This window comes from Ipomoea nil, unplaced genomic scaffold (genome assembly GCF_001879475.1).
Source record: "Ipomoea nil cultivar Tokyo-kokei standard unplaced genomic scaffold, Asagao_1.1 scaffold2827, whole genome shotgun sequence".
NCBI classification, from domain to species: domain Eukaryota; kingdom Viridiplantae; phylum Streptophyta; class Magnoliopsida; order Solanales; family Convolvulaceae; genus Ipomoea; species Ipomoea nil.
The window spans coordinates 467,965-489,561 of record NW_017619255.1 but is presented as its reverse complement, the minus strand read 5'-3'; the positions used below and the strand labels follow the sequence as shown (position 1 = coordinate 489,561).

At 33.0% G+C, this 21,597-nt stretch overlaps 1 protein-coding gene across 2 annotated transcripts; it reads left to right on the top strand.

The window, feature by feature from the left end:
• Positions 1-271: 271 nt before the first annotated feature.
• On the top strand, positions 272-20,049 carry LOC109159457. Of its 2 annotated transcripts, none has more exons than XM_019307557.1 (2): positions 272-415; positions 17,259-20,049. In XM_019307557.1, the coding sequence occupies exon 2, from the start codon at positions 17,365-17,367 to the stop codon at positions 19,648-19,650; it is 2,286 nt and encodes a 761-aa protein (XP_019163102.1). In that variant the 5' UTR covers positions 272-415; positions 17,259-17,364; the 3' UTR covers positions 19,651-20,049. The 2 variants fall into 2 exon arrangements, with proteins under 2 accessions (XP_019163102.1, XP_019163103.1); XM_019307558.1 differs by lacking the exon at positions 272-415 and adding an exon at positions 15,411-15,560.
• The last annotated feature ends 1,548 nt before the right edge of the window (positions 20,050-21,597 follow it).

The following is a 21,597-nucleotide window of genomic DNA, read 5'->3' as shown; positions in this document are numbered from 1 at the left end:
TATAATTAAACATTTTACCTATGGTTTCTACCATAAACGATTGTTGTCAACATGTGGATAATGACTTTCACTAATTTTTTATAGAAGTCAATTTTTTTTTTTTCAAAATAGCTTTATTTTCTCAAGTCAATGAAAAATGATTTCTATTAACTTGATTTTTCAGATACAATCAAACACTAAAAATCAAAAAATAATTTCCAAAAATCATTACCGAATTTCCAAACACACCCTTATAATATATTAATATTTTGAAACCCTAAATCTAGCTAATCCCAAAATCAAATTCAAAATTCCTTGTTTCATTTTCCTGTTTTCCTCTCTCCCGACCCGGACATTGTGCGGAACTGACAGCGGTGGAGCGGTGGAGTGACGACGTGAGCCAGACCGGCGGTGGACTGGGGACGGCTGAGCAGAGGTAGGTTTTCTACTCTTCAACTTTCGTTTCTCTGAGCGTGTAGTCCGTACTTCTTCTACTGTATTTTGCACATTGCGACTCGCGACCTGTGGCTGTGGGTTGCGGACTTGCGGCCTACGGCTGTCACTTTCCCTATCATCTTAGGCTTTCTCTTTCTCAATTGCACAATTTTATATTACTCATGTTTCTAATTTAACAATCAAACAGTAAAAGGTCGAGAAGGATGGGAATTTGGCTGGATTTAGGAAGTTGCATTGGACCTTTTTCTCTTGATTGATTCACTTAGACTTCTATTACAAAATATTAGAGATGCTAGGTCCTAGGATGGTGAATGTCCAGGTCTCTAGGAAGATACAAACTTGGGCATAAATTGCCCTATTACTTAGGGTTACAATTGGGGTAAGCCCTCCAGGCAATGGTCTTGATGTGCTCAAAGTCTTCTGGTTGTAATGGCTAGTCTCTATTCACAGTGGCTAGTCTTCTGGTTGTAAGCAATCCAGGCAATGGTCTCCAATCGCAATATTAAAATAATAAAATATCAAATTATATTTAATATATCTGGATTCTGGACTTTTTTAAAATGAGTTAATTCCTCTTTTGTGCTAAGTTTCTGGATTTGGGCACTATTAAGACTAGGCTTTCCCAGAATTGGTACAAATCCCCAAGGGAGTTTGCAGAGGATGTGAGACTAGTGTTTCGTAATGCCATGACATATAATCCAAAAGGCCAGTATGTTCACATATAATCCTCCTTCATTTGTCTCTGCACCTGTTCCAGCATAGGTATTGATGTAATTGGTAATGTTAATTTTTATTTATAATTTTAAGATTTAAAAATTTAGCTAAAAAACTTCGTTTAATCGGTTAACCAACCAATTTACCAAAAAAAATAAAAAAAATCGGTTCGGTTAATTCGGTAATAGAAATTTTGGTTTGGTTAATGAATAAAGTTTTAAAAAGTTTGGTTAATTCGGTTCGGTTAACTGAATGCACACCCTTAGCCTTGATTGATGATGTATTGGTTGGTTTTCATGTGATTCTAGACATTCTATTGAACTTATGTTGTTAGATTTTTATATTTTGGACCATGTGGTTCAAGACATTGTATTGAATTTGTGTTGGTTATTTTTTGGACTTGTGGATTTGTGGTTATGTACTAGTTTTGTATTGAAGTATTGGGCTAGTTATTATGTTATGCAATGTTCGATTGTTAACATTTGAAAAGGTTTAAAGCATGTAAGGGGTATGCCTTTAATAGGCTCAAAGTCTATTTAAAGCCTATATTTGGAGTCTTTTTAATGGCCTGCATATTAAATAGGCCTTTAAAAAGGCTTCGTGCCAAGCTAGGCCTATTGCAGGCTTAGGCTTGCACCTAAAAAAAACCTACTTTTGTGGAAAGGACTTCAGATTGTCTCCATTTTCAAACTTGATTTCAATTTCAACTCCTTATTTTGAGTTGGCAATTCTGAGGCTTTGAACTGGAGTAACTAATTATGTGGTGATAATCTTGGATATTCAAGTTTATGTCGTGTCAACAAGCTCCTTTTTAGCGTTTGGTGAAAATTTTGGGTAATTGTGTTCTCCATTTCAAACTCTAGCGACACTTACACAATGGTTTGGAAAAAATCTCATTGGATTGTTCTTGCAGTTTGACCAACTGCCAGGTGTATATTAGTAACTTTACAAGTCTTCTTTGCATTTTTGAACCATTGGGAATTTGATTAGTTGTTTCATTAAATTTTATCTAACACAAAATTAATTGCAATCTTATAGAAACAATGAATTCCTATAATTTATTAAACTTATAGCTTCTAGTTTCAAATTTCGTGCAATTTGCCAATGGTTGTGTATTGTATTATGTATACTCTATTTCCAGTTTAGGTGTGTGTGTTTGTGAGATGAGCTAATTGGTTTTTATCTTTTCTTCTATTTATGTGGTTTCTTCAGGGACTGTTCTATCCATTGCTCATGAGTTGTGTTGTTTGCTTGTTACTTAGGAGTTTGAATCCTTGGTAATATGCTGAAGCTTGTGTCCCGTGAGTTATGTGCATATGGAGGACACAGGATTAAACCTCTTTTGTATGCACAAAGGAATGCTTTTCTTCATAGTGGCCAGGTATTTTTGTCTTACTTTGGTTCTGCGTCTACCAATTATTCTACATCCCCCCATATTTTTGTGGGATGTTTGTGGTTTTTGACTTTACATTATATAAGTTTTTGTTGTGAACTAGCTTATTTTATGAATGATCATATTAATGCATAAAAAGACTTTGTGGTACTGCAGTTCCCTGAAATTTTGAGAAGATGGCACTTTTAGCCCTTCAATTGTTGCCTCTTATGCATTTTAGTCTCTCATTTTCAATTTTTAGAAATTCAGTCCCTCAATTGTTCCCTATCACGGTTAATCTGATCCCTAACAATGCGTTCGTTTTAGGGTCGGTCTTTTTGGAATTTCTCATGCAGCTCCAAAGTGCTATTAACTAATGTACCAAATCAACAATGTTGAAAACAATTGAAGGACTGTATTTCTAAAAACTGAAAATTAGGCATTAAATTGCATAATATGCATATAATTAAGTTCTAATACAAACAGATAGGTTGCTAATTTGTTCTGAAAAAGTCGAGATTTACAATTAAATTTGTTTTGGTTGGGTGATTTGTTTCTCATTAGTACTGAGTCTGCTTCATTATATCATTTATACAGACCCGGTACGCACCAAGAAGCTTTTTCGGAGTAGAGGATTTCCTGGATGATGACAATAGCCGACCATACACATACCAAAAGGGGAAGAAGTCTAAGAACCCAACCAAGCATATTTCGTTCAAGCAACGAACTAGGCCTTTCATTGAACCCTTCACGCTCGACGTCTTCATTTCAAAGCGTTTTGTTTCAGCCTCGATTACCCATAGAGTTACGTGCAAGCAGGTAGCGGTTGCTGGTACGAATTCCAAGGACATCAAGGCGATGCTGAAATCACGAAGCGATATACCCGCGTGTTTAGCTGTGGGACAGATTTTGGGCGACAGAGCAAGGGAGGCTGATGTATACACTGCTGCTTATACTCCCAGAGATAGAGACAAGTTTGAAGGGAAAATCAGAGCAGTAGTTCAGTCCCTCATTGATAGTGGCATAGATATTAAAGTGTATCTAGACTGAGGAGAGGAGAGGAGAACATATATAATTTCCTACTTATCCAATTCTCTTGACTCATAGGCGAAAGATGTTGAAACTGCTTGACCTATCAAGGAAATAATAGCATTCTGTTCTTGGGATCAGCTGCTATATTTATCATATTCCCTCTTAAAGATTGTTCAAAGCAATGTCTAGATAGATGCAAAAATATAGATTCTTCTCAGCAATAATTATAATGACTATGATAAACAACAAAGAAGTGGACATCATTTGTGAGTATAATCTGTATAACCTGTAGTTCTTTCAACTCACCAGCTAGAACAACAGTGATAAGACACTAAGCAAGATGCAAATGAAAAGTAACCAATTAATCAAGCATCATATTGGGATTGGAGAGAAAATTAGGGGAAGACAAATCACATAATTTATGTTATTTACTTATTTATTCATTGTATTACGTTGTGAATAATGAGTCTCCCCCGAGTGACGGCATCAAAATATTGGTTAGAAAATATTAGCTATTGTAGCTGGGTAAGAGACTAAGAGCCTAAAACCTCTTGTTAGAGGGTGTCTTAGTGAGTAGTGACAATCCGACTTATTCTTCTTTCACATTCAATATCGGCATTTCCTCTTTCTTTTCTCATTTCCTGCTTCTTTACTCTAACAAATTGGTCCGACGTGCCACGGAATGACAAACACACAAATAGATTCTCGCGGAAGCCTCCATTGCTAGTTGTCCAATCTACTGGGCCTTACTCTCCAAAGCAAAGGGCAAGGCAACACCAGTGCTTCATTTATGGCACCTCCAACAACGGCAAGCAATCCAATTTTTAGCAAATTCTATTCCTCCTCGTCCCCCCTCCCCCCTCGCAATTTATGCTGTGCAACCGTGTGCACCATGCATGGTATATACGGTTGCAAAACGACACCGTTTAGTATGATGGAGTAACGGTGCCATTAGTGGCACCGTTTAACTCCACCAATCAAATAATTTTTTATTTTATTTTTTACAAAAACTCCAATCGACGTGTAGTTATGCAAGTCTGAATATATAGTTATGAAGTTATGGATATATAGTTATGAAATTGTGGATATATAATTATGAAATTGACCATCCGAACGAGAATTATTATTTTTAATTGAAACGGCGTCGTTTTGTAACCATGCACACGGTTGCACAACATAACGACTGCTCCCCCCTCCCCTCCCCCCACCTGCAGTAAATTTACCTGGACAATATAGAGAGATCCACAATCAAACAACTGAGCATGTCTAAAAATACTCAACTCTGTTAAAGCCTTAATCCAAATATACTGAAAATCACTTATGTGGATATGATTTCTCTATTTAATTTTATAGATGAAATGAAATTTCAAACTAATGTTGCTTGCACTTCTAAAATATTTACTATTTGTTAAAAAGAAACAAATATGCCAGATATAGCAAATTAAATACTTTTTTTTTCGTTAATGACAAACCGAATTCAGATATAGAAGGTAAAAGGTTATAAGCTCCTTTGGGAAAAATAAAAAGATATGACAAACCATTGGTCTTCTGATCTGTAACAATTCTTAAATGATGATTTAAGAAGATGGGTATATATATACTAAAGTGTTTACTACAAAATAAACTATTTCTTGCATGCACAAGGCTTTATAAGGCAAGAGACACTTCCTTCAAAGTTTCTTTAACCATAAGAGGAACTTTGTAAATTATAATTTCATAGTGTCATGAAACATGGTGGCATCTCACTTACACAGATTATCTAAACAGAAGTTATTTTGTTCCATTTATAGCAAATAATGGTTTCTTGCAAGCAGCCAAAAATTTTTAAAAATATATTTTATATTGTCTTAAGCCCCCGAAAAATTGGCATGCATTCCATCATCAGTTTTAAAATGCCAATTACAATTAAACCTTAAATGAAAAAAGCATGTTATGTGTGGTAATTGAGAGGAAGATTGTTTTCGAGGACAAAGAGTCAATATCGCCCCCACAGTCTCAGTGAGACTCAAATCTATGAACTTCCCCCTACCCTCTGCCGTCCACGTGTACGCCATCGGATCAACACTACCAACACCACATGTCACACGTTGCCCCACTACACCTGCCACTTTCTGTAAGATTTTCCCTAATAATATATATTATATATTATATATTATAAATTAGAGCCTTAATTAAGTGGTGCAAGTTGACTAGGCTTATTAAGTGGTCTGGTTGGACTTAATAACTAGTAGTTGTTAGTCAACCAAACTCTGTGCCTAATATAAACCTGGATTGATGGGATACAGGATTATGGATTAGATAGCACATTCAGTTACGGTACTCAGACTGCTCAGTAGATACCAATACACCATCTAGGGTTCTGAGTCAGGTCTGAGACAAAACATGGCTGACGGTCTACCGTTAAGAGGCAACACAACAGGAACATCAACTATGGCTGGAGATCAACACGGCTACGCTTTCGCTATCATACGAGGTTAGGTTTCTCGTATACTATGGTTCATATAGTTAGACTATTTTAGATCTAACATTTGGTATCAGAGTCTTTATAATCTCTGTCTGGTTGATTGTTTTGCCTAAAACAATATTAAGTTAAAGCTTTCATATACATCAAGTTTTTGTATATGTTTCATATATTAATTCGTTGAAATATGCATACAAAATATATCTATTCAGTCATGATATAATTAAGTAATTTAGTATGTATGTTTTGAGTGAATTAATTAGTATTGATACTCTCTTAATTAATCTTAAGAGCCTAAAGCATAGTTTTGAAATTATTTTCAAAATTCTTAATTTTTCTCTACTGCCATGTTTTATCATTCGGCACTGCTTCATTGCTGCTGATTCTCACGGCAGATAGGTGCTTTAGGCTAATTAACGTGAAGAAGATGATGATGGGTCATGAGGGTTGGGCCGGGTCAGGCCCATTGGGCAGACCTGGTCCAACACTAAAAAAAATTAAAAAAAAAAATCTTGGGCCTAATTTTGGTTTTGGGCTGGATTTAGTTGATCCATTATCATATTTAGACTTCTTCTAGCTTAATTGTTCAGTTTAATCCCTCCTTAATTAATTATTAAATTATCATTTAATTTGGGGCAAATATTAAGTTTTAATTTGCTACTTGAATTTTAATTTAATGTTAAGGTGCAAATTAAATTGCCTCAAGTGTTGCAATTTATTTAGTATATATGGGTTAATAATGTATTAATTTGCACATCCAAGCATGCTACGTATATTTATAAATTATTGTTATAATTATATATTCATAATAGCATGCATTAAGGTTGGATTTAGCATATTATTAACACATAAATTCATTATTAAAATATCATTCAATTTTGGATCCTTAGGTCAATTTTAGGTATTATGACATACTAAATCAGCTTGTTTAGTTTCCTCTTAATTTTGAGCACATTTTAGTTTTATGTGTCTCAGGGACTTTAGAACCTATTTTGAACAAGCGATTTGAGACCTATCTTCGGTCATTAAAGTATGGATGTCATTATTTTGATTGATATTTAAATAATAATTATAACTCCTTATAACATGCTTATTAAGTTATAATTATTACTAACTACCATATTTTGATATTCATCGTTGGTAATAATATTAAGTTTTGGGTCTATTTCAGTACTAGATCACATTTATCATTCATGTTATAATTCACTTGGGCCATTGAGGTTTATGAGCCTAATTTGCGTAATTAAGTGCTATAATTATTGTCTTGATCTATTTTGAGACATTAAGGATTAATGATTTAATTGTTATTTTGGCCATTAAGAATTACAAACTATTATTTAAGTTGATTAATTTTTAATCTATCAATAGTTTCCAGGGCCTTAATAATAATATTAAGTCTTTAATTTTATGGCAAAAGCAATATAGTTGTTATATTGTCTATATAATGGTAATTTGGTTATTACTTTAACTTCAGTCTCCCTAAGTATCATAATAGTCATGGTTAATTATTATGTGATAAATTGAGATTAGTATTTGGCATCCCTTAATTACAGTTTTGCCTTTATTGTAATTATTATTAATTAGCATTATTAATTACTGTTATTAAGTTTAGGGGCTAATCTCATTTTATTACTTTTCATAATAATTAGCATTTAATGGTATATTTGGTACATTGGCATGATTACCACTTTATTTTACATGACTATTAATGTTGGTAATTAAGTCCTACCAATAAATTTTTTAACGTACCATTGGACGCTGCATCGAGTTTATTGACACCGATAGTGAAGATTGGGAGAATTCTGGAGTTTTTCTTCTCTTGTGGATCATCATCGTTGTTAGCGCAATGGAGAGATGCGGTTCGCATCATTAAGGCTAGCCATTAATTATCTTTTACGATTTATTTTTGATAATTAGTGCTACAGTTATAGTTAAACCGCTAATTTGGACTAGTAACATATTTTATCTTTAGAAAAAGGAAAACATTTACAGCACGTTTGGTTCACGAAATGAATTTGGAGGTAATAGGAATGTTATTCCACAGGGAATGGAATAGGTAAGGAATAGAATAAGAATTGTATTATGTTATTTGGTTGGCTGAAGGAATAGACTTCAGTAATTGTATTCCAGTGTTTGGTTGATTAAAGGAATACAAATGGAATACGTTTTAAAGACATAAACACCCTTATATAAAATAATAATAATAATAATAATAATAATAATAATAATAATAATAATAATAATAATAATAATAATAATAATAATAATAATATAATCCTTTATATAATAAAGCTATATGGTTTGGGAAATAATTAATGTTACAATTAATGCCACAACATGTTTTATTATAAAAAAAAACACAACATTTAAAAAATAAAATAGCTATATATTATATAATCATATAAAAAATACTTTTGAAAAATAAAATAGCTATATATTATATAATCATATAAAAAATGTGTTCAATTAGAGTTTAAATTTACACATACAAAATTTGAAATTTGCTTTCCAAATGTAATTATCTTAGTTATTATTCGTATTGTGAAAATTATAATATAGATGAAATACAATTAAGAATAAATCAATGTATTTATGTAAATTCTCTCTATAAGTTTATTTGAATATCCACATAATTAGAGATTATATTAATCATACAAAATTATAATTTTAATTTTAATTTTAATTGTAATTTTGTATTCTATAAAAATAATAAATACTTGACCAATGGAAGCTCAAAAATATTATTATATTAAATAATTTAAAATATTTTAATTTTTCTATTTTTTATTTATATTTATAATAACATAATTTTTTTTCCGTGCATTGCGCGGATGAATTACTAGTAATAATAATAATAATAACAACAACAACAACAATAATGAATATGATTATGATATACTGAATGTTATATATATATATATATATATATATATATATATATATATATATATATATATATATATATATATATATATATATATATATCCATGTGTGTGTGAGAGAGAGTAACAATAATAATAATAATAATAATAATAATAATAATAATAATAATAATAATAATAATTATTATTATTATTATTATTAGTATACAAATACATAATCATATTTATATTTATTTTTTCACTTATCCCACATCGGTTGGAGAAGTAAGAAATGGAGCTTTGAGGCTCCTATAAAAGGAGTCTCAAGGCTCCATAATTTCAATTGCAATGCTCATTCGCTAGGCAAGCTTGCAACGCCTATCCGCTAGGCATGCAGATGAGCAGGCTACTTAATTTAGGAGCCAAGGCTCCATAATTAAGGAGTCTTATAAAGTTTATTTTTTTTTTATTTACATATATATATATATAATAAACTGTCGATGGTGTTTTGAGAAAATACTTTTCTTTTTTCAAAATGTCAATTGCAAACGTTACAAAATGTGTGTGTATATATACAAAATGTGTGTGTGTGTGTGTGTGTGTGTGTATATATATATATATATATATATATATATATATATATATATATATATATATATATTGATGGATTGATGGATAAAAATTATAATTAATTAAATATATACATTTATATAATACATTATATTTATTAAATAAATATAAATATTATATAATGTGCAAAGGGTATTTTTGGTATTTATGATATAAAAGCTATTCCCAAGGGCATGGGAATAGCTAATACCAAGGCCTCCCTAGGAATGGCTATTCCCCTTGCAAAGGTAATAGCTCATTCCTAGGCATGTTATTCCCATGGCAAAATGATCCAACCAAACGATGAAATAGGTCTATTCCAAGGAATGTTATTCCATTCCTGACCTATTCCATGAACCAAACATGCCATTAAAGGTGCATTACCATACTTTACTTTGTCGTTATTATTAATGTTAATAGTGATTATAATGTTACTTATTACTATTAATAATTAATGATTAATGATGACATTAGTATTTTTATGGTATTCAGATGTGTACCTTGGATTGTTTCCAAATAAATTTATGTGACAATACTCCAGTTCAGAAAATAATTTTCTGGACATTAATATTTTTCGAACTTCAAATTTTATTAAGTTTTCAAAATTTTATCCGAAAACGTTTATAAATGTTAGCGGTTTTAACCGCTGTTTTTCCATATTTAGTCTCCTACTTAATGTGATAATATTATTATGGCTATTTATTGCTATTTTGGTTATTTACAATTTTGCCATTAATAATAATAATAATATTATTATTAACTGAGTCATGGAGAGTGATTTTGAATCAATTTAGTAATTTTGGAAAAACATGTTTGCTAGGCAATTGACTTTTGCCATTAATTCCATAATTCATTTAGTTCTTGGAATTATGATTTTAGTTCTGACTGCCCATATTTGGTTAAGTATGAATAAATGAATATTTTGTTTAAATTCATATGATGCTTTAGTTGGTTCATACTCCTTAGATTGTTTTATGCATTCGATCACATTAAGTACATAATATTAAGTTTAATTATGTAATTAGAGTTTATGAGATTTTAATTTACAAATGCTAGCATATCCTTTTGGTTTGATATTGTTTGAATTTGTAAATTCAGTTATTTCTCATAAATTTGATATTTATGCATTAAAACATTTTCCCATGGGCTTACAGTTTAAAAAAATTTTAAAGTATATATTCAGTACATTATTATTCAAATGGGTCTCTTTTGGTTTGGACTCATTGGTGTTTGAATAGTAAATTTATACTTTAAAATCTCATATTGTAAATTGCTTTAAGTTATGCAATTTATTTGGAATATATGAGTTTAATGTTTAATTTTATGCATATCCGTCCTAAGCATAATATTATGTTTTAAATTATGCAATTTTATTATGCCTTTAGCAATGCATACTTTGAGATGGAATTATATTAGTTCCTATTTAAGTTGGACTTACGCATAGACTTTAGTCGCGGTAGTGCCTGAATTTAAGCACGTTTAGTCCGCTATTTTTAGTTCACCATTTAAGCTTTAATTATAGGTGAACCCTACAGTTTTCTGGTGTATACCCTACAGTTTTAGGTTCATACCCCCAAACAGTTATACATTAAGTATATTTGAATCGGGGAGACATACTAGTTTTAATGGCCATGAGTTAAGAACATCTTGAGCCACTAGTCTTCTTAAATTGATACTCTATTTAAGGAATTGGTTTTCAGTGAGACTTAGTCTCTAACCGCCTTTCCTTGGAGTATATTTAGATTTTCCCATCACAATCTGGTATAATCTGTTTGTCAAAATTTTAAACATTCCTTGCCAATGTGATTTGATTTCGGTTCGTTAAAGAATAGCCAAAACATCTTTAATTTACTGAAGTCTCTTAAGTTTTCAATCTTGGTTAATTAAGGAATAGCTACAGCATATTCAGCTACCTAAGATTATTAAGTTTTAATCACATAAAGTTTAGGCAAGGATTTGATGATTGTCTAGTGATCTTATAATTTTAATTTGGTTTTGGAGTAGCCACATCATCCTTAATCTGTTAAAATTATATATTAAGCGGTTTATTTTGATCACATAAAGTTTTGGACATATCATTTGTGATTAATTGTATGTAATATGATGAAATTTAGCCCACAGGAAATTTCGTTATATTTGTATAATTAATCAGGATGAAATACTGGACTACGGTCATAATTTAGCCCACAGGCAATTATGTATCGGAATGTAGTTTAGTAGTTTTATCAGTGACGATAGAAATAAATCAATTTATTTACTTTATGGTTATTTGTAAATAATTTTCAATTCTATCATGAAGTTTAGTTTTATGATGTAAACTTTAGATCATATTTCTTAATTTGCCCACAGGGATTAAGAAAAGGAACATGATCTCTTAAGTTTTTTTATCATAATGATAGCAATGAATCTTATTGAATAAAACTTTAGCCTACAGGCAAGTTTTATGTCATTTGATTCTTCAACTCATTTGATAATGGTTTCATCATAAATAAATTTTTTCAGTTGGATCTAATTGAGTAAAACTTTAGCCCACAGACAAGTTTTATGTCACTAGATTCTTCTGGCTCTTTAGTAATTGTGAAAAATATTATCATAAGGGTTTCTTAATTGGATTTAATATAATTAAAACTTTAGCCCATAGGCAAGTTTTATGTCAATAAATCCCTCAACCCATTAGATAATAATTTTATCACAATTATTAGAATTTATAAATTTAGTTCAATTATAATTCTAAGTTTCATGATTTGCATTGGCAAAACATGTTTTCAGTCACTTCCCAAAATTTAGCCACTTCTATTAATTAATCCACGAATCTTGCTCGGTTCTTCGGACTAACTGTAGTAAGTTACGTGATTTGACACACCTCTTGGATTCCAATAATGTTAAAATGTATCTTTTGAGTCAAATTCTACCTTGGTTTTGAAAGATGTATTTTCTTTTTTTAGTATGTCCAACTATGGTGGGGAAATATATCTTCATTATTTAGTTGGACTTTAATTGGAACCAAAAATTGATTATTTAGTATGTCCAACTAATGGTGGGGAATTATGTCTTCATTTGTTAGTTGGTCAATAAATCAATTATGAGTATGTCTATTATTAAGTTCACTTTATTAATTTCGCTGAAGAATGTTTTAATCAGTGGGAGTGATCATTTAGCAAAAGATCATTAAGATACTCCACTAAAGTTTTAGGATTTAACTATTGTATTTATACATTCCAAATTGGGTTGTATGTTAAACAATAAGTCCAAAAGATTCCACAAGTATTAATCTTGTATTTATTCATATAAATTCATAAGTTCAAATTATTGAACATTTGGCTGTGCAACATATTTATGAAAATGTTGTAACCAAGGAATTTATTAGAACAAAAACATTTAATTTGTGGTGCACTGACATTTAATAAATTCTTCAGTGATTAATAGAGTCTTTAGTTTCTTCAAAATTGATCCTGGACCATTTCGGTTGTAAGGCTCAAAACAATTTTGTGGGACATATAAGTAAGACTCATTATGTTCAGTTCATTTAAAGTGAACATTGAAGTTATTTGGGAAGTTATGGTGTATGTTTAAGATTCCAAATTTATAGATTTAGACCTTTGGTTTATTGTCTAAGTTTTTGGAATGCTTCTGTGACTTGACTATCTTTTGGCTATTTTTGATGAGTGGGAGTGACAGACGTGTCAACTCCAAGCTTTTAGCTGTTAGAGATAGTACTTAAAGTTAACTTATAAAGAAGTCATGGAATATAGTTAGCATTATGCTAACATTAAGAGATCTCTACTTAAGGCATGCTTATAAAGTTTTAGAGATCATACAGTGTACTCTTTTGTACAATTTGGATGCGTTTTCTCATTCAGTTGTGCACATAATGTATTTTGAGAAACATCCCTTAAGGTACCGAGAATAAACATAGGGTTTGTTCATTAAGGACCTAAGTTGGAGAATTAAAATGCATGTGACCATAATGGATACTACTCTGATTAAATAGAGGACGTATCACTATGATTCGTGTGTTTTGTTCTTTGATGATGGTTGTGCTAGTACTTGCACCAAGTGGGAGAATGTAAGATTTTCCCTAATAATATATATTATATATTATATATTAGGGCCTTAATTAAGTGGTGCAAATTGACTAGGCTTATTAAGTGGTCTGGTTGGACTTAATAACTAGTAGTTGTTAGTCAACCAAACTCTGTGCCTAATATAAACCTGGATTGATGGGATACAGGATTATGGATTAGATAGCACATTCAGTTACGGTACTCGGACGGCTCAGTAGATACCAATACACCATCTAAGGTTCTGAGTCAAGTCTGAGACAAAACATGGCTGACGGTCTACCGTTAAGAGGCAACACAACAGGAACATCAACTATGGCTGGAGATCAACACGGCTACGCTTCCGCTATCATACGAGGTTAGGTTTCTCGTATACTATGGTTCATATAGTTAGACTATTTTAGATCTAACACTTTCCTCCTGCGCCTGTTACACCGACATACCACCTCCCCGAGCACTTGCACGGAGACTGCACGGCAAGACCGGCCAATCCCCCCCCCCCACCCCGCGTCGCACACGGCCCCCCGCGTGAGGGGTGCTGTGCCGCGCCCAGGCGCGCTGGGCGCAGCATTGCGTGCCGCCCCCACGCGGGATGCCGTTGGGCCGCGCGTCGTCGTCAGCCATCAGCCATCTCTGTTGGCAGCCCACCTCCGTCGGGCACCCCCCCCCACCCTTACACCGGCTTCCCTTTGATCCATCTACGACCCAACAACGCTAGCCCACCAAGCCGAGTTAATCATCATTTTGGTCCCCTAATTATTTCACATTTGTCAATGTAGTCCTTAGATTTTAATTTTAACCAATTTGATCGTCGAGTTGTTTAAAATTTTTGTCAATTAAATTCTTTCAAAGACTAAAATGGCAATTTTCACATTTTTAAAATTTTGTCAGTTTGATCTCTGAAAGGGTTTAATTGACAAAAAATTTAAACAATTCGAAGATCAAATTAGTTGAAATAGAAAGTTATGAACTAAATTCACATTTGAGAAACAATTGAGGGATCAAAATGTTGATTTCCCCTATATTTTAACGAGTAAGAAGCAAATATAATTGCTTCTAAGTACCTGTGCACTTCACTTCTGTCAATGATGATTGTAAAATATAATATAATAAGTAACCAATTTGGTTAACGTGAGTCCCCGTGCACTTTGTTGAAAAAAATGCAAGACAAGAATAATTATGTGGTTCTCAATCTTTTGAGATTTAGGCTTGATCTAATAATAACCACAAGGTGATGAGAAGTATGAACAAACATTAGCCATCGATTTAGTAAATTTAAATGTTAAAAAATAAATATAAAAGGAAAAAAATGAAAAATGGTGGGATAAATTTCATAAATATACAAAATTTTAAAGTGTGTACATTTATGAAATTGACCCCCATTTATTTTATTCTTATTTTCTAGCCATTGATTATCATAGATATAGATGGATGGTTCATATAAATTCACACTTGTCATGAAAAAGGTAAGCTCTCATTTGATCTAGATACTAAATGAGAAATGTAGACTAATTTGAGTCGTCCATTTAAAATAATCAATGGCTAGAAAGTAAGAGAAAAATCGACGTGGTCAATTTCATAAATATACCAACTTTAAAAATTTATATATTTATGAAATTAACTCCGTAATTTTTTTTCCCTATATTTCTTTAATTTTCAACCGTTAGATTTACAAGATTGATACGGAGTATTTGGTATTTGTTCACACTCTTTAAAGATTTGATTCTTATAGAAAAACTTCTTTGAAAAGTGTGTACAATTGATAACCATCGATCTCGTAAGATCTAACAGTTGAAAATTTTATATATATAACATTTTAATTTTAATTTTATACTATATATTAATATTTTGAAACCCTAAATCTAGGCTAATCCCAAAATCAAATTCAAAAATTCCTTGTTTTATTTTCCTGTTTTCCTCTCTCCCGACCCGGACATCGTGCGGAACTGACAGCGGTGGAGCGGTGGAGTGACGACGTGAACCAGACCGGCGGTGGACTGGACGGCTGAGCAGAGGTAGGTTTTCTACTCTTCAACTTTGTTTTCTCCGAGCGTGTAGTCCGTACTTCTTCTACTGTATTTTGCATATTGCGACTCGCGACCTGTGGCTGTGGGTTGCGTCCTCCGGCTGTCACTTTCCCTGTCATCTTAGGCTTTCTCTTTCTCAATTGCACAAATTTATATTACTGATGTTTCTAATTTGACCATCAAACAGTAAAAGGTAGAGAAAGGCGGGAATTTGGCTGGAATTAGGTAGTTGAATTGAACCGTTTTCTCTTGATTGATTCACTTAGGGTGTGCTTGGTTCATGGGTTTAGCTATCAGGAATGAGAATCAAAGTAATTGTTATTGTTTGGTTTTAGGTTTCTAGAACACTACTATGTGATTTGATTACCCCTTACTTAGAAAACCAATTCCCTAATAAAATAAGGGTTTCATTCCATTATTCCCCCTCCTAATTTGTAATTTGATTTTTAAGTTTGGATTAGTGCCTTTAGATTTGTGTTTTGTTTTTGTTTTTTTTTTTTTTTTTTTTGTGTTTTTGTTTGTTTGTTTGTTTGTTTGTTTGTTTGTTTATATTGATGCTTTGAATGTTTTTATATTAGAATATTGTCTTGACTTTTTGTTCTTGTATTTTTAAAACTTTTATTCCCATTATAGGATCATACATAAACAACAACAATATTGGTAATCATTCCAATTCCACCCTACTACCAAACATGCAAAATACTTTCACCAAAACCCATTACCATTACCAAGTATTTGATTCCCATTCCGATTTCGATTCCCATGTGCGAACAGCGAACCAAACACACCTTTAGACTTCTATTACAATTTACAAAATATTAGAGATGCTGGGTCCTAGGATGGTGAATGTCCAGGTCTCTAGGAAGATACAAACTTGGGCATAAATGGCCCTATTACTTAGGGTTACAATTGGGGTAAGCCCTCCAGGCAATGGTCTTGTGCTCCAAGTCTTCTGGTTGTAATGGCTAGTCTCCATTCACAATGGCTAGTCTTCTGGTTGTAAGCAATCCAGGCAATGGACTCCAATTGCAATATTAAAATAATAAAATATCAAATTAAATTTAATATATCTGGATTCTGGACTCTTTTAAAATGAGTTAATTCCTCTTTTGCATTTGGTTAAAATAATCAATGTTAAGCTTTATCTTCAACTATCAAATATTAATGGCCAAATAAATATAAAAATTATAAAAACCTGCAAAAATATTTATGACTTGTGGATATGTACATACTAACCTAATAAAAGGAACTGAAATAATTTCACCTAAACTGAATTCATCCAAATTATTATTTAGTTCAGATATTGGGTGCAGGTTTCTTCATCTGAACTAATAAGTTATGGAGTAGTATTGTTTGAGTTATTACCTGTTCTGAGCCTGTGCCCATCCCTATTTGCACCAATGCTTTAACACTTGACCTAAATGCCAATAGGTGATTACTTGCTAAAACCATTCTTAATTATGTTCAGTGATTCTTAAATAAATAAATATATTAAATTCATATAATATGCCATGTATTTTCCTGGAACTAAAATGTGTATTTAGGATAGAATTTTCCATTTTCGATGTATTAAATGTTAGACATGGACACATGGTAAACTCTGCAATTCTCCCACAAAAAAGATCGAGGTTGCATCTTTTATAATGTTGAGTTTTAGGAATTTGACATTTTTGTATACTTTGGTAGGGCAACTCCTTGACTCCTTGTTGGGCATGAAAAGGACTGGTTGCAGGTTCATTTATGTACTGCACATTGGTGATTTGAATGGTTGACGTATTTTTTGGTACTTTTGATGGAGTGCAACAAAGATGAAGCCCTCAAGGCTAAGGAGCTTGCAGAGAAGAAAATGCAAAATAATGATTTTGAAGGGGCCCAGAAGGTTGCAGCTAAAGCTCAACGACTTTACCCTGATCTAGAGAACATTAATCAGTTGCTAGCTGTCTGCAATGTTCATTGTTCAGCTAAAAACATGTTGGGATTGGACAAGGATTGGTATGGAATCCTTCAAGTTGATAGATCAGCAGATGAAGTAACCATTAAGAAACAGTACCGGAAGCTCGCACTTGTCCTTCACCCCGACAAGAACAAGTTCCCTGGTGCAGAAGCTGCTTTTAAGCTTATTGGGGAGGCAAATGTTCTGCTTTCAGACCAAACAAAAAGGTCTATATATGACAGTAAATGTAGAGTTTCAATTAGAAGTACTTCGATGAGACCACCACCTCATCAGGTCAACCCCCCTGTAAGGCCAAATTTTTTTCCGAATGGTTTCACCTCTCCGTTCAGTGGCCAAAATCATTATCAAAAGGTACAATCAACTTCATCAGTTCATGAAACCTCGTTCTGGACGACCTGTCCTTTTTGCAGTGTTAGGTTTCAGTACAGGCGGGAGATAGTCAACCGAGCTGTGTGCTGCCAAAACTGCTTGAAATCCTTCATTGCATATGATTTAGGTTATCAAGGTGTTCCAACTGGAATTGGCTTACGTCAGCCTAGTCAACCTCAGCAGAGAGTGGTTCCAAATCAAGGAACCACCAAAACGGCTGCAAACACAGCTGGATTTCCATTTTCCCATAGAGAATTTCAACATGGCTCCGGGGTTAAGTGTGTTGGGCAAGAACCAGGGACACAGAGAGGGAATACTTCTAAGGTATTTGAGGATTTGAAGGCTAAAGAGAAACATGGAAATGGTGTGAACTCAGTGGCCGGTGGTATGAGAGGGGCTGGCACTCACAAGGTGAATGAATGGCCACAAGATTGTAGAAATTTTAAAAACAAAAGCAGGAAAAGGAGCAGGAAACAGGCATCTGAATCAAGTGAAAGTTTTGATACCTCAAGCAGCAGTGAGTCAGAAGATTTCAGTAATGTGAAGGGAAGCAATCCTGCTGGAGGACAGGGACACCGGCCTAATGGTAATTATGTCAGAAGATCTTCTCGGCGAAGGCAGGATGTCTCATACAATGAAGCTGAGGAAGAGGATGACCAAATAAATCATCCAAAAATAGTGCCAGACAGCAAACCAGAAGAAAAAGGAGTGCCTTCTGAACAGAACTTGCAAGAAGGAAATATTAATGCCCCAAATGTTACTGTGGATGGTGCTAGTTCAATTGTAAATGGTGCCAAAAAGATTGAAGTTATTGATTGTGAATCAGATTCTGAAATCAATAATAATTCAGCTCCTATGGAATTTGCTTATCCTGATCAGGAATTTCATGATTTTGATAAGGAAAAAGAAGAAAAGTGCTTCGCAGTTGACCAACTATGGGCTTGTTATGATAACCTAGATGGCATGCCAAGATATTATGCCCATATAACACAAGTAGTTTCTCCTGGATTTTCCCTACGGTTTAATTGGCTTGAGGTTGATGCAGATAAAAAAATTGATATTATTTGGACTGAAGCTGGATTACCTGTTGGATGTGGCAAGTTTAAACGTGGGGGTTCAGATTCCACTGATAATCTTGCCTCATTCTCTCATAAAATGCCGTGGGCACAGGGTAAGAAGAAGGGTTCATACATAATATATCCTCGTAAAGGGGAGATTTGGGCTCTTTACAAAGGCTGGGATATTAGTTGGAGCTTTGAGCCTAGTAAACATCAGCCGTTTAAGTATGAAATTGTGGAGGTGCTTTCTGATTTTAGTGTTGATGATGGCATTAAAGTTGGCTACTTGAATAAATTGGATGAATTTGTGAGTGTTTTTCAGAGAACAAGCCAGGGTGAGTCTGATTCATCATCATCATCATTTTTAATAAAGCACAATGAGCTTTACAGGTTCTCCCATAAAATTCCGTCATTCAGATTGACTGGAACTGAAAGAGAAGGTGTGCCTGAGGGATCTTTTGAACTTGATCTTGCTTCTATACCTCAAGATCCTAATGACCTTTGGTATCCTCTGAAAGAGGCGATCAGAAATGTTGAACCAGAACTGAAGAGGCCCGGCAAAAATGGTAAAACAATGCCACCCAAGAAGGTTGGCACACCTAACAAGTCCACTGATTGCAAAGAGGTGAGTGATAGTGATGGTGATGGAGAGATGTGTATGCTTCGAAAGTCACCAAGGGCTTCCAAGAAAAGATAGAAAACCGATCAATTCTATTCCATTGCTCTCTGAACTAAAAGATAGTACTAGGGACCAGTGCGGTAGCAGTGCTGAAAGATTCTAACTTTTAGTGATTGGTGATGGTGATGGTGGATTGGTGGTGGTAAGAGTTTGAAGTTTTTCAACCTTCTTCCTCTCTTCAGTCATCATCCCTGTGAAATATGTTATGTTATTTGGAGGCCAAGTGAATGGTTAACAGATTGAATTGGTAGGTGGATGTGTTATGTGTATTATTGTATGTTTTGTGGTTTAGGATAATGCTTTTATTTTTATCAAGACTTACGTTTTGACTTTCCTTGTATGATACTTATGGGGAGTTGTATTTTACCCTCTATCTCAACTTCACTCCTATTTCAATAAGCCTCTGCCTGCCCTGCATTCTCAACCTTTATTGCTTGTTTTTCTGTAAATTGCCACTAAAGTATGAACAGGCAAACTTTTGGAAGAAGCATAAATGCATGCATATATTTGATATGAAAAATGTTTTTTTTTTTTTCGTCTTAAAATCATTTCTTAATGCTTACTTATGATAACACATTTTCTTTTTTATATTAAAGTTAGAGCATCCCCATTTGTAGTTATTAGTGGGGAGGATTTTTTTCATTGCTGTGGTTGCTCTTATAAAAAAGCTGCAAAAGGTAACTCTATCGGGTTTCATTTCTTGTGTGTAGATGTGTGTACTTTTTGTGTTCAAATTTTTTCTAAAAAAAGTTGGTAGTGTTGCAAAGTCGATACATGTCGAATTTGTACAATTATGAATTTTCACCCTAATTCATGTTTTCATTAGCGAGCCCCCATTAATTTTGATATGCGAGTCTAAATATTATGATAACAACATTTTAAAAGTTACATTTTTTGTTCTTCAATTATGTACACAATTGACACGATAATTGAGTTCCATGGCCAACTAGAAACGAATATTTAACTAATTATTCTTAATTAAAAAGACAATAAGTGAAAATGCAAAATTCCATTTTATAATGTGTGTTTATAATATACTATTCTCAATATTATGATTTACACATTAGAAAATGGTGTAAATGGATGTTAATAGAAACTTTCAAGACAATGTACAATCGCACAAAATTTAAAAATCAATTTTGTTGCTCAATTATAAAAAAATCAAATAGATTAACTAAGCATAACTAAAGAAATTAAGGTGCAATGGAACCTAAATAAATATTTTAATATTTTACAGGTAAAGAGTGGAAACCTGGAGATTGATAGGGTGACTCATGATTTACTTCCTTCCGTAATTCTTGGACATGAGTTATAGGTGTTTTTGATTAGTCTAGCTACTTAGGGTTGGGATTCAACCTTTTGAAAGAATGATTAGTCTAGCTGGCTGGCGTAAACTGAAAAACGTAACTCAAAAAAAAAATAAAAATTTTAATAATCCTTTTGGATTTTTCTATGAAGTTTAATGTTGATATTGGTGATGAGACTATGAGGTGAAACTCAAGTTGTACCCTGCCCTCCCACACACTGCATTAAGGACATAAGATTCAGACAATCAGACATTTACATATAATGATGTCAAACTCACAAACATGCCATGATTTTAATCAGCTTTGCCAAATAAAAAGTAGAAAACAAAATAATTATGTGACAAACAACTTTGGTTCTTGATGATTTGTGGGGAGCAAAATCACATTTCCAAACATGGAAAAATAATTATTAAGTCCTAGCTTTCCGGTAGTTATGGGACACCAAAATGCCCACCTATGACTAAAAGACAGATTGTAATTAATATCCATAGATTTGATGGAATGATGAGAATATAGATCTCAGCTCAAATGCGGCCAAGGCTTAACATGTTGTCAGTGTGAATGCATTATTAGGTATGTAAAAACACACTAATAGTGTTAGGAAACACATTAATGAATTACAAAATTCACTACACACCGAAAATGCACCATTAGGTAT